Raw genomic sequence first — 14,448 nt, 5'->3', positions numbered from 1 at the left:
TACACAACTGAATTTCAATGGTGAAAGTCTTCATGTTTAGATGAGATCGATAATATCCTATTTTATGTGGTTCAAATTTTAGCTTTAATTATCAATATCATTAAAATAATTTTTGTAGAAAAGGTTGATATACTAAATAGAAGGAAATTTTCAGAGATGCAAAGGAAATGGAAGATAATAAGAGATTTGACCACATAAACAATGTATTGAATTATTGAAGAACTAGTGATAAAAAATTGGCTTGTCTGCAATTGGATATACTTCTTACCTACACCTGAGTGTTTATATACTAAACCAATAAAATTCAATATATATTTATAAGTAGCTAAAATCTATCATATTTTTTACATATATGATATTTTTATTACTTTTTAGTATTTAATTCACACCATATATTATTAATAATACTTTTATCATCTCAATAAAAATTAGATGGAAAATTAAAAAGTTATTAGAAAAAAATTTAAATTTAACTAAAATAATTATTATATTTTAATTTTTATAAAACAATAAAAAATGAATAAAAATTATGAAATGAAAGGAATAATATATTAATTTAACTAAAATAATAAATTTTGTTGAATTTTTATTAATATAATTTTTTTCACGTGTATTATTTTACAAAAACATAAATAATTCATATTAAAGAGAGAGTGTGTATTATTATTGTTTTTGTTATTTACCCTCGTTCTTTTCACCACCACCCCATATAATTCTTCCCTAGCTAGTTGCTTATACCAGCCATGTGCCTCTTTCAAACTTTATAAAATGGTCCTTTTCCTTCACCACCAGCTTTAAGCATTATTTTTAATTATATTAGTTCTCTCCACTAGCTAGCTTCTTCTTCTTCTTCTCCTCCTTCGAGCATACCCATGTCTGAACTTATGGTTTCAAGCCTTATGCTCTCTGCTCTTTTAGGGTTCAGCATCATTAATCTCTGCGCAGCAGAGCTTCAGCGATTTCAAAACGCAGCCAAAGGTGATGGATCTCTTAGCCTCTTGGTTGTGGGAGACTGGGGAAGAAAAGGAGCTTATAACCAATCTCACGTTGCTCTTCAGGTTATAACACTAACATATATATTTCTTTAATCCCTTTCCTTACATTTGCATGCATTTTTCTTCAGAAACTGCTCGATCGTTAGAAATATTGAAATTTACCTTTTTTTTAAAAAAAAATTGCATTTTTTTAGTTTAGATTCTTGTAAATTATTAAAGCTGGTGATATATTGAACTAGTATCCAGTAGCGGAGGAAACTTCGCTGCTGGTGCTGCGAGGCCAAGGCCAAAAATTTTCAAAGTAGAATTGACCGGGAACCAATTAATGATGTGATTTGGGACATCCATCCAATGGGTGTATGCCACTTCATCATTTCGTTTATTTTTTGTTATTCCATTACAGAGTATAATTCCACTTGGGTTCCAATATACCAATCTTTTGAATTTAGATGCCTTTGGCCTTTCATGGAGGAATATGAGATCATAGCCTCGTAGGAAAGCATCTCCTTCTGTCGCCCAAAACAATAATGGTTATGGTGTTAGTTACCTTTACGTATAAAATAATATATCCTTGATTTTCACTTAGATCCAATTTGCCATATATTTAAAGAATATGATTTCTGCATTTAAATATTAAACAGGATTTAATTTTTGTAGTTTTAAATTTATTTTTTATATATATATATAATTTTGTTGAATTATCTAATCTATTGGGAATTATACTGATGTTTGCAGATGGGAATAATTGGAGAGAAATCGGACATCGATTTTGTAATATCGACAGGAGATAATTTTTATGAAAATGGATTAACGGGTGTGGATGATCCTGCATTTTATGAATCTTTCACCAAAATTTACACGGCACGCAGCTTGCAGAAGCAATGGTATAGTGGTATATCTCTTCCTCTTAATTAATTTATAAATAAATAATAAAAAAAAGAAATAGAACATAAAAAATTATGGCTATTTAATTATTTGTTCATGCTTTAACTAACTAATTTATTCTTGAATGATTATAAATTTTCCTGTAGTTTTGGGTAACCATGACTATAGGGGTGATGTTGAGGCACAATTGAGTCCAGCCCTTAGACAAATTGATAGCAAATGGCTTTGCTTGAGATCTTTTATCGTTGACACTGGTAATTTACATATTTCCTTTTCTCTAATTAATAAATTAAAACTCACATTTTCAAGGAATTTTTTTTAAAATTTTTCAGAAATAGCTGATTTTTTCTTTGTGGACACAACTCCGTTTGTGGACAAATACTTCAAAGACAAAGACCATGAATATGACTGGAGTGGCATAGTACCTCGAAAAAGTTACCTTTCGAATCTCCTAAAGGTAACCCAATTTTCAACTAACTAAAAATGCTTAATAAATAAATATAATCTTACAGTTAATTATATATTATTAAATGGTGAACAGGATTTGGATAAGTCCTTAAAAGAATCCAAAGCAAAATGGAAGATTGTGGTAGGCCACCATACTATCAAAAGTGCTGGAAACCATGGAAACACCCAAGAACTCAACAAGCAACTACTCCCAATCCTTGTGGTAGGTCTTCTAATTAAATTTGATCTTTTTTTAAAAAAGAAAATGAACCCATATAATCATAATTATTATCCTTTAATCATTATTGATCTTCAGGAAAATAATGTGGATCTTTACATAAATGGGCATGACCATTGCTTGGAGCACATAAGCAGCAGTGAAAGGTAAAAATTTCACTAGTAGTAGCCATGTAATTAATTCATCAAAAATAATTTATTTTTATATATATTGATTGCAGTGAGCTTCAATTTTTAACGAGTGGAGGAGGGTCAAGGGCTTGGATAGGAGATATTGATTGGTGGAATCCGAAGGAGATGAAGTTTTATTACGATGGTCAAGGTTTCATGTCCGTTGAGATCACTGAAACTCAAGTGGATGTTATGTTCTATGATGTTTCTGGCCACATTTTGCACAAATGGAGCAGGAATAAACAGCCTTACTCTATTGTCTGAAACTGTTATATCCTGCAACTAAGGAAGAAGAAGAAGAAACTGCTATCTCATGGTAGTCTTGGTTTTTTATGGAAATGGGGAAATGGGAAAATGGAAAAGTAAAAAAGAAAAGGTTTGGTTTATTTTTATGAGTATAGTTGTTTGCCTCAAAGTAGATCAATATAGTTAGACTGTCAACATCAATATTAATTTAAGAAACCGAAATTTTATGTATTTCTTAATTCAACCAGCAACAAATTTATTTTAAAAAAATATAATATAATATGTTGAGCGAGACTAGATCTATGAGAAAAATGTTGGTCCAAAACCCATCAAGCCCTTTTAGCATACCGATCCAACATCTCAAACTTTTATTCGAACACGTAGGGCAGGCTGAGTCCATCGTAAATTCAGGTCCAATGAGAAGAAACCCAATTCAGTGACGTGATCTAGAAAATTAAATGGCCACTAAGTATGAAGAGAGAGCTTTAACATATTCGTACATACGAACCTAAGTGACAGAGAGAGGCAGTAATATAACAGAAAGACAGTTAGACGTCACTAGCAGATAAAAAAAAAAGATAAAAGGAGATAAAAGGGAAGAATCGTCTTTTTCACCATTCAAACTTACACAACTACTGTAAACCTATTTTCTGGATCTCAAAACATTATAATCAATTAATTTTAGTTTTTAAAAATTTATAAAATTGTATAATTTTGAAATCTAATAAAATGGTAATGTCCTTCCTATGCATTCATATTTCATTTTTTAAATTGAATTTATTCACCATTCAAGTTTACACATTCATCGTAAACTCTATTTTCTGAATTTCAAAATATTATAATCAATTAATTTTAGTTTTTAAAAATTTATAAAACTGTAGAATTTTGAAATCTAATATAATGATAATGTCCTTCCTATGCATTCATATTTCATTTTTCAAATTTAATTTATTCATCATTCAAGTTTATACAATCACGGTAAATTCTATTTTTTTGATCTCAAAATATCACGGTAAATTCTATTTTTTTGATCTCAAAATATTATGATTAATTAATTTTAGTTTTTAAAAATTTATAAAACTGCAGAATTTTGAAATCTAATAAAATGGTAATGTCCTTCCTATCCATGCATATTTCATTTTTTTAATTTAATTTATTGACCATATATTTAATATATAAAAATTATATGAAATTTCTGGAATTTATAATTAAACTTGTTTGAGTAAATTTTTTTCTTACGCACAAGCTAAATTGTTCACAGCCTCTAGCATTAATTTTGCTATTAAAGGGTATTGGTGAAGCAACTCCAACCTTACAAAGGTTGATCACCAAAAATAACTCTGTCTTTCCAATGTATATATATATAATATATTTTCTTTAAAGAAAATCCAATCTCATATTTTTCACCTAACTATCACCATGGCGTTTCCACCTTCCAAATCCAAGATTCTTCCTCTTCCTTCTGCGTTCAATATAATCGTCATCTGTTTCTTCTTCGTTTCTTCTTCTTTGGCAGAGCTTCGACATTTCCAGCAGCCATTAAAGCCTGATGGTTCTCTCAGCTTCTTGGTCATCGGCGACTGGGGAAGAACAGGACTTTACAACCAATCACATGTTGCTCTACAGGTCCTCCTCTACTTTTTCTTTTTCTTCATATAATATATATTTCATTTTCCTCTCTTTTTTCATCTGTGTTATATAAATTTTCCTCTGCTTTTTTGAAGTTTATTGTTAGTTGCAGAAGACAATTTCAATCACATATGTAACTTATGGATAAGAGAAACACAAATTTTTTAGAAATCTCAAAAATAATAAGATTTCTTTTCCTATATTTTCATTTGTAATGAAGAAAAGAAAATGATAACTCATTTTTCTTAAGGCTTAAGTTCTGATTTATCCTTTTTGCTTTGTATGGAAATTATTTAAAATGTGGATAGATTAAAATTATATATATAATTTAGACTTTTTTGGGAAAGATTTCTATTAAAGCTGTCTCCATTTTTGAATTTGATAATTATGATGTTAATGGATACAATGGCATATTCCAAAAAGATCCTCTTAAATAATTAGTGGTAAATAGTATATATCCCCATCAAATTCTATTAACCGACAAGCCACCTTGTCCGAATCATATGAGTTTGTCCAATTGGAACTGGATTTTTTTTTTTTTTTTTTTTGAAAATGGAATGGAATTGCTTCTTCTTCATATTTATATGTAGAAAATTAACATCTCAAACAGTCATTAACCATTTTTTTCTTCTTGATTATTTCTTTGAAATTTATTCTCTTGACCCTAAGAAGAGAGCAAGAGGTTATGCTTTCCTATACGCTATCTAGTTCCATTCCAATCAAACTTATTGCTTTTCAATACGACCTTTCTTTAAAAAAATAAAAATAAAAATGAAAATATTTTTATAGAAAGATTTTTCAAAAGTGATTTATTTTTTATTATCTGATTTTAATATTAAATTATAAAGATATTGACAAATTTACATATGGTGGAATTAATAAATTTGTCAAAATTAAAAAATAAAGTTATTTTCCTTAAAAATAACTTAATTTTTTTTATACCCAGAAATTTATTTTTTATTTATCAATTTTTCTGAATATTCAAACTTCAAAAAATATAAAAAATATATTTTTATAAAATAATTTTCATGAAACAACCACAGCCTAAATTTACTTTTTTTTTTTTTTTAATGTTGTAATTGCTAAAATGATTTTCAGATGGGAATAACCGGAGAGGAACTGGACATAGATTTTGTGGTATCCACTGGAGATAATTTCTATGAAGATGGTTTAGCAGGATTGGATGATCCTGCATTTTATGAGTCATTTGTTGATATCTACACTGCTCCAAGCTTGCAAAAGCAATGGTACAGTGGTATGTTCTCCATCAAATTTAATATATTTCTTTTTTTTTTTCAGTGTCTCAATGGATTCATTAATTTTTTTTTTTCTTATTTTCTGGCAGTTCTTGGAAACCATGATTACAGGGGTGATGTTGAAGCACAATTGAGTCCCATTCTTACACAAAAGGATAGCAGATGGCTTTGCTTGAGATCATTTATAGTCAATGCAGGTAAACCAATAAATAAATATTTTAAATTCTGGAGAGATTTGTAATTATTGATGTTAATAATTTAATTTTTCTGTAGATATTGTTGATTTTTTCTTTGTGGACACAACTCCATTTGTGCATGAATACTTCGTAAATCCTGGGGAGCATTCCTATGACTGGACAGGTATATCTCCCAGGGAGACTTACCTTGCAAATCTATTGAAGGTAATGCTTCAAAATTCAATCAATATTTCAGAAATTTGAACTAAATCCAAAACTTAAATGAATTAATTCAATAAATTTCCAATAGGATTTGGATTCAGCAATGGGAAGTTCCACAGCAAAATGGAAATTTGTTGTTGGTCACCATACCATCTTTAGTGCAGGACAGCATGGAATCACAGAAGAGCTTCTAAAGCAGCTTTTGCCAATTCTACAGGTAAATTAAACTTAATTGTTAATCAACCCATTAATTACCAATAGAATTTATTCATATAGGATCAATTATTTTTCCAGGAACATAATGCTGATGCTTACATAAATGGGCATGATCACTGCCTGCAACACATCAGCAGCAGCGACAGGTACAATTTCTTTTTTTTTTTTCCTTGTTAAAAAAGTTAAAACTATGTAAAATACTAAATTAATTGTTTGTGAATGCAGCAAAATTCAATTCCTAACAAGTGGAGGTGGCTCAAAAGCTTGGAGAGGTGATATAGCGAAGTGGAATCCAGAGGAATTGAAGTTGTATTATGATGGCCAAGGTTTTATGTCAGTGCAAATCACTGACACAAAGGCCTTTTTTGCATTCTATGGTATCTTTGGCAATGTTTTGCATCAACTGAGCATATCCAAAGAGAGTCATTCATCTGCATAGAGATCACAGATTTAAGTACTAATAGGAGTATGCAATAAGTTGGCAAAATAAAAATGGGAAATTTGTAATGATGTTTTAAAAGAAGAGCTGAATCTATGTTTAGACTTATAGGCTTTCTGGTGTACAAATACAAATATTGATATTAGTAGTTTATGCATATTTAACAACATTGTGCTAGTTAACTAAACTTAATAACAAATTTCAAATAAAGTAGCTTTTTTATTTTTTATCATTTGAATTCGCATCGAATAAACCGATTAAAAGAAATAAAGTAATTTGCCTTCACACAAAATAATAAATTTACTGCTGAAGTATTCAACTTAAAGCCGCTAGCCTAAAACTAGCAAGTAGAAAGTTGGATTGATGATTTGGAAACTCGTATAACAAAAATTCCCAGAAAACAAGCTGATATTGATCTACTTGTATAACAAAAATTTCCGAAGAAAAGTTGAATTAAGGATGAGGTTTCCTCCTAGTGTGAGTTGAAAGAACAAGACAACAAAAAGAAAAAGGAAAAGAGAACAGAAGGGATTGCAAAGAGAACTGAGAAGTTCCTCCTCCTACCCTTTGTCCCCCTTCCTAGGCTAGTATCAACTGTGTCCATGTCTCAGATGTTGCCGCTCTTTACATTTGCTTCAAACTCATTGCAATCGCAGCCTACCTTTTTCACAAAATGCATTCTCTCTCTCTCTCTCTCTCTCTCTCTCTTTCCCTAAACTGTTCCAGTTGACTTGTTCACCACTGTATGATCAGCATTTTGCTGTTGTTCTTCCTTTGACAGAGATCTTCCATCTGAAATTCCATTACAATCTTGTCTTTGAGACTTTCCATCTGATTCCTCTTTTGGAGAAGCACAAGAAACAAGATTAGCCTTCCCTATTCCATTTTCCTTATCTAGAACTGATGATGTCTCCGCAGGAAAGTTTATTTCAGTTGTAGCCGCTGATATCTGTGGAGACGATGCGTTACCAGAACCTGGTGGAGGAAGGAAAACACCAGTGCCAGGGACAGGGACAGGAAGACGATTTGGAGGATGCCTTGGGGGAGCTGCTGGCCATCCAGTTGACACAGGTGGGATAGGAACTGGTGCAGGGAAAGGCATTGGAGCTGCAACGGGGGCAGTGACAAAGAGTGGTTGAACACCATTTGGAGGGGGAATTTGTGGCCTGATGGGTGGAGCTGACAATACACCAGATGATGGAATTACTGGATAATGCTTGGGCACAGGATGGCGAATGTGATTTGGTGATCTACTTGGCGGGGGACCCCAGTGGTGAGATGGGGCTCCAGCGGAGGAAGGTAGCCGTTGGCCATCACTTTGTGCAAATTTTTTGGGTTGAGATTTGGTGAAGGTAACAAGTATGCGTTGTTTTCGGATTGCAGGAATTGCATGTTTAGCAAAATCTGTGGATTTGCCTTGCATCACAAGGAGGGATCTGTTGTCAGAACAAAGGAATGCTATATCAGGAAACAAGAATACATGTTTAACCTCTAATTGTAGTCTAGATGAATATATTTTCAAGAGAAATATTACAGTTCATATTCACCTTACCATGATACATCATCCAATTTTAGGTTTAACATAATTGCATGAATAGAATCAATAGATGAACTACTTATACTACCAAGTAATGCAGAGAATGATTACCCAGGTGCAAGAGGCAGCTTGAGAGACCCTCTGTAATCCCCAGGATGGTCTGCCGTGATTACTCTCCCGAAAGTCAGGTCACATTCTGTCAAGAAAAGCACAGAAATAGGCTTCCCAAACCACGGAGGCCACATATGAGGCTGCGAGTGATCCCCCTATAGAAAGTTTCCACCGAAAGATGAGCTTAGCTTACATTATTAACATTTATTCTGAATCATCACAAAGAATAATATAGTCAGCAACCTCATTATATATGTCAATTATGCAAGAGTCTGGCTTCACGGTAATTATCTGCTTGCTTACAAATTGATCAATGACATCTTGCAGCAAGGTAGGGATGGATTCTATTCTGCGGTCTGAAATTTATTCAAACATTACAAATTTGATGTAAGAAGAGAAAGCATCAATAACCATTTCTTCAACATCATATTGAGAAACAAAAGTTTTATCTTGTATTCACAGAATTACATAAAATGAGAAGTTTCCTGTAAGGTGTAACATGCCTTTAGAAGTTCCAGCAGCATCATCTTCTACAGGTGCATCAGCTATGGGAAGACCCAATTGAATCATCTCTCTACCATGTCCCTTCATAGGTCTCTTGGAGACCACATATGTATGACCTGCTTCTCCACAAAAATAGAAAAAAAAAAAAGGAAAAGAATTTAGTGGTGGTTGATATTTACAATAAAAGCAGATACTTTTGATTTATATAAGACAGACAGGAAAGGCTTCCTGCTAAGCTGGAATTATTAATTAACACAGAAGTTTATACATTTCAAGACACTCCATGCATACTGCAGACACAAGCAGAAATGTCTTAGTAGCTATAGAAATAGTGACACAAGAAGCACAACAGTAATCGTCGGCAAAAATATATGTAATTGTCAATTTTTCCACGTCATCTTCTGCAGACATCAGAAGACACCTAAAGAATATATCAATACATGGGCCTGAATGACTTTCTTTAAACGAGACTGAATAATACAAATTTTGACAGAAATTAGAAACTGCAAAATGCATTTAACAATCTCTAATATGCCTTATAACCATGTCTGTTGCCTACTTAAAATTACTGCACTCCCATAAAATCAGACAATTTCTTTTCCTTTAATTGAGTGCAGAAGCACTCTAGAAAAATTACTCTTAACTATGATTTGCTTAGCATTCTACACAAACAAAAACTAATAGGAACCACATAAATAATGCATTAAATTGAATCGTAACCTTGACGTACAGACAGTAGAATGGAGGTGAACAAATAGTAAAATGGATGGTTTATAAATCCAGCTTTAAATATAAGCTATATCATTTATGACAAAGAAATTAGCTTTTCACATGTGCAAATGGTAGAGTACTTGTAGAGTTGGAACAGGTAGTATTAACTAGACCCAGCCACAGTCCAGTTAGGAGCCGGACCAGTCCGACCCAGAACCAAACTAAACTCAAACTGACCAAAACCAGTCTTTAACCAGACCATAACCATCTGATCCAGACCAGTCCAGTTCCAGGGAAGCAGTTTTTTTTCCTATAAAATTGAAAAAAAAAATCTAGAAATTTACTCTTACTATAATTTACTCAGCATTCTACCCAAACGAAAATGATAGACACTACATAAATAATGCATTAAAATGAATCCAGACAGTAGAATGGAGGTGAGCAAATAGTAAAATGGATGTTGAAAAATTCCAGCTTTAAACATAAGCTGTTTTTATTATTTCTATTGATAAAAAGAAATTGGCTTTTCACATGACCAAGTTAGTACTTATAGGACTGGAACAGCAGTCATATCCAGGAGTAGACCCGGCCATAGTCCAGTGAGGAACTAGGCCAGTCCAACCTGGAACCAAAACTAGAGTGAAACTGATCAAGATCTATCTTCAAAATGGACCACAACTGTTCAATTCAGACTGGTCCTGTTCCAGGTAAAAAAGCATTTCTCCTTTAAAAATTTGAAAAAAAAAAGTTTCAACCGTGTCTTTGATCAAAACAGGAATCAAAGGGGACCCTTGGTCATTCCAGTCCCATGAACCTTAAATTGAAACCGCTGGACCAGCCCAGTGGCCATCCTAAACAGAAGGGAGGTTAATCAGACACCAGTGTCTTCCAATTCAGAAGTTAGGCTTTCAAGCAATAACATCTTGCAGATACTGCACACTCTAAACACCTAAATTCTTTGTCTTTCACACATACAAGATCTGTAATTAAAAAGAATAGATAAACATCTCTCACAACTTTACTATATTAATCAGCCACTAAACCGCTTGAAACATCAAGAAAGCCAGTGTACATCAGAATACATAGTTGACACACCCCATGGAAGTTACATGCACTTGTTTCTAGCAACACTTACTATTACCACTACTTATGCATATAGCATGATCATGAATATTCTAAGAAAGCACCTTCAATTTCCCCAGACAACAAGAAAACTGTAATCATGAAATGATGGACAATATGGAAGGGTATAAGGATGGCATAATTAGAAATTACTGACTATAGTGACTTCTAATTAAAAGAAGGATATATCCTTACCTTGAAATTGTCCTCTTCTACCTGAAGCTCTCAAATCATTAACCAACGAAACAAGCTCTGAAACTTCCACATTATCAAGCAAGTGTTCATATAATTTGAGCCCATCAACCACATTAGCCTAGACCACAGATAAGCAAATCGTAGAGCAGAAGAAGGAGAGAGATTGTAGTGATCCAAGAGAATATGAATCTATTCAGGATATCCCCAAAAAAAATCTACTAAGAAAAAGCACATATAAGTGTTACCATCTTTCCATCAACTATCTCTGAACCAACAAATGTTTTTGGAGTGATAGGGAGACTCCGCTTCACACCGTTATTCTGGCTGGACCTTTCATCATTCTCTGGTAGAATATCAAAAGACAACTAAATAACAAAATAACATGCTAATTTTTTTTTTTAAAAAAAAAAGGACAAGAAGTTTTAAAATACTTTAGCCAAGAAAATTAATGTATACATGTTCAAAAGGTAGTTTGTAACCTTTAGAGCTGGATTGCTCATCCACAGCCTCAGACTCAGCATCATTCTCAGACAAGGTTCCTTCTGAATTTTCTGAACCCTTCAAGTGGTTATCTATATGTGGCTTTGCAACAGCATCTGCTCCCAGAATGAACATCCAAGTCAAAAGAAGTCTTCAATACAAGGTATTAGGTATAGCTTCGGCTGATTTTGTATCTTTCATATTGTGAAACTTAGACTTAATTTCATTTTTGTATGATGTTAATAAGGCAAAATATATAGCTTTTTCTACAGGAAAACAAAAAAGATTAAGAGAATCAAATCTCAAATCAAAAGACAGACTATTTTCACTTCACAAACATGGGGGAAACATTAGAAGTCAATCTTGTTCACAAGCAAAATGAAGAGAAAAATAGGAGAGAAGGGGAAAAAACATAGCATCTAACATAGTAACATTCTTAGTTTTAACAGTTATTCACTTCCTAGAAATGCATCCTGACCCTAGGACTTGTCATTCTGCACAGACAGTGCCCAACTGTTTGGCAATATAAACAGGAAGAAAATCAACTAACATATTAATAGGCAGTACAAGTGTACAAATCTAACAAGCTGCTAAGATGTAAAACGTCTTTGTTATTACACCTACATTGCCTCCATGGTCAGAACGCACCCCAAAAAAAGGAGCGTGTTATAGTTGATATAAGTTGTGGCAGAAAAGAAAATCTGTATTAGTCTTAAAAAAAGGGAAAATAAATAGAAGAAGAGAATGTGTTAAAAAATATAATTGGATAGATACGCCCAATTAAGAGAAGCAATCCGAAATTCCAGATATAATGAAACAGTTTCCTTATTAGCCTCCTTAATATGCCTGAATCAAGATCAACACAGTAAGAAGCTTCCTTCATTCATTGATATACCCTGTAAGAAATATTCATATGTGGCAAATCCATATGATAACATGAACATCAAAATCAAATCCCTTTCAATCACAAACTCCAATGGATAATAATAAACTAATTCCTGAAATATCAGTATTCTAATATTAATTAGACTAGTCATATATTAAATGTAAAACCCACGACTTACCTTTCTTATCCTCACCAAGTGCTAGACTCTTATCCTCCACTTTTCCACCATCACCACTTGATTTGATTTCCTCGAATTTCTCACTCCCTCCATTCCCTGAAGAATTCCAATCAAAACTATGACTTTCGACACTGGAATTAACAGCTTCTTTCACCACCTCACCACCACCTTTCTGTCCTTTGTTAAACCCAGCATTCCACGATCTCTTAAACTCCTTCCCCCCAACTTTCGCCTGATCATAGTAATATCTCTGTTGCTGCTGCTGTTGCTTCCTTAGTGCAACCTGCTGCAACGCAACAATCACCTCCCCCACCGAGAAATACTGCTGCATATGCAGCACAGGGTTCCAATTGCACCTCCTCTGCTGTATACACCCAATAACTAAGTCATACTCACCGGGTTCCCCAACAGAGCGCAAGTGGTGGCAAATGGAGTCAATGATAGCGTTGGCGGCCGCAAACTCCCCCCTCAGCCACGAGATAAACCCGTCACGCTCATCCATGGGGAACCACTGGTGGCGATGGTGATGCTGCTGGTGGATCTCAGTCCCAACTCCGCCACCACTACCACCGCCAGCAACGGGAAACTGCATTTTATCAGATATGACCACATTTCCCGTTGGCATTGCCATTTGATAACCAAGTAACTAAAAATCCAATACTACCACATATAAAGCATCAGAACAAAAACCCCAGATCTAATCTACCAAACAAAAATGTAAAATCTCGTATCAATTTAAGCGGATCACGTGGAATTCAATCACTAAAATCTCAACTCAAAAAAAAAAAAAAAAACCTTCAGAATCACAGAACATTCTCTACAAAATTGGCAACAAGCATCACTAAATTCACAACAAAAAGAAAGTAAATTAAGGTTAATACGAAGTGGGTATTTAGTCCTGCACCGATCCAGAACTCTCTCTCTTACTATAACATTAAATATAATTCAGGAGGTGGGGAATTGTAACTAACTAAGAGGAAATGCTTAAAAGAAAGGGATAATTGAGCAGATCTAAGAACGGGAATACGGAGAATTAAAAACAACAAAGAGTGTTAAGTATGAATTTATCTGCAAATGGGTATAGTTTAAAAGCAAACAAAAAAGAGAAAAGAAAAACAAGAAAAATATAAAGAAAAGAACAGTATAAGATCTAGGGTTTGAGCAATGAGGCATGAACGTGTGAGTATACAGCAAAGGTGAAGGTGGGGAAATTTTGCTTATAGAGTACGCATCATGTGAGTGTGCATATGTATGTATATGTATTCTATATATAGTCTTAAATGGTGGCTGAGAAAAAAAAAAACAAAACTTTCTTTCCTTATTTTCTTTCTTTTCTTTGTTTTCTATGAATCTGACTATCTGTGATTTTCTCTCTCTATCTCTAAGCTGGTTTTAAGTTTAGGGAGCTGACCAACACTTATTACAAGTGTGAATTGGACCAGGGCAAGGAAGACTCTTAACTCTAGGGATTGTGAGGGTAATATGGTCATTTTAGTTGTTCATAGTTTGGATTAGTTTTCCTTGTTTAGGGTTTGGTTGCTACAAAAAATGAGTTGCTAGTTACTAATTTCCCTTTTTAGTTGGACATGTGAGCTTTCAACTTTTGGGCTTTTTTTTACAACTCCTAAAAATAGAGTTTTTGTAATTGAATTTTGTATTTTATTTTTTTTTTTATTTTTGTGAGTTTTAAAAAAAATAATTAATTAAATTATTGTATTTTTTAAATTAATACAACTTTTTAATTATAGATTTTTTAAATTTTTTATGAATATTATAATTATTAATAAGTTAATTTTTATATTTAT

General features: G+C 33.1%; 3 protein-coding genes across 5 annotated transcripts; 2 read left to right on the top strand and 1 right to left on the bottom strand.

Moving 5' to 3' along the window:
• Positions 1–712: 712 nt before the first annotated feature.
• LOC110601105 (purple acid phosphatase 3) lies at positions 713–3,121 on the top strand. 2 transcript variants are annotated; one of them, XM_021738119.2, is made up of 7 exons: positions 723–1,058; positions 1,731–1,887; positions 2,027–2,134; positions 2,213–2,337; positions 2,422–2,550; positions 2,644–2,711; positions 2,786–3,121. In XM_021738119.2, exons 1-7 carry the CDS (start codon positions 873–875, stop codon positions 2,997–2,999), a joined length of 987 nt encoding a protein of 328 aa, XP_021593811.1. In that variant the 5' UTR covers positions 723–872; the 3' UTR covers positions 3,000–3,121. The 2 variants fall into 2 exon arrangements, with proteins under 2 accessions (XP_043806751.1, XP_021593811.1); XM_043950816.1 differs by having other exon boundaries at positions 713–1,058; positions 2,422–2,711.
• Positions 3,122–4,267: 1,146 nt separating this feature from the next.
• Positions 4,268–7,151, top strand: LOC110602625 (purple acid phosphatase 3). The gene is made up of 7 exons (XM_021740193.2): positions 4,268–4,607; positions 5,709–5,865; positions 5,956–6,063; positions 6,140–6,267; positions 6,353–6,481; positions 6,559–6,626; positions 6,706–7,151. The coding sequence occupies exons 1-7, from the start codon at positions 4,401–4,403 to the stop codon at positions 6,917–6,919; spliced, it is 1,011 nt and encodes a 336-aa protein (XP_021595885.1). The 5' UTR covers positions 4,268–4,400; the 3' UTR covers positions 6,920–7,151.
• A 128-nt stretch (positions 7,152–7,279) lies between these two features.
• LOC110602624 (RNA demethylase ALKBH10B) lies at positions 7,280–14,049 on the bottom strand. 2 transcript variants are annotated; one of them, XM_021740191.2, is made up of 8 exons: positions 12,644–14,049; positions 11,579–11,695; positions 11,345–11,442; positions 11,100–11,217; positions 9,071–9,190; positions 8,811–8,923; positions 8,568–8,722; positions 7,280–8,355 (listed from the first exon to the last, which is right to left on the bottom strand). In XM_021740191.2, the coding sequence occupies exons 1-8, from the start codon at positions 13,272–13,274 to the stop codon at positions 7,632–7,634; spliced, it is 2,076 nt and encodes a 691-aa protein (XP_021595883.1). In that variant the 5' UTR covers positions 13,275–14,049; the 3' UTR covers positions 7,280–7,631. The 2 variants fall into 2 exon arrangements, with proteins under 2 accessions (XP_021595883.1, XP_021595884.1); XM_021740192.2 differs by having other exon boundaries at positions 9,071–9,187; positions 12,644–14,048.
• Between the last annotated feature and the right edge of the window lie 399 nt (positions 14,050–14,448).

Source organism: Manihot esculenta, chromosome 15 (genome assembly GCF_001659605.2).
Source record: "Manihot esculenta cultivar AM560-2 chromosome 15, M.esculenta_v8, whole genome shotgun sequence".
Lineage (NCBI taxonomy): Eukaryota > Viridiplantae > Streptophyta > Magnoliopsida > Malpighiales > Euphorbiaceae > Manihot > Manihot esculenta.
This window is presented reverse-complemented; position numbering and strand designations above follow the sequence as displayed.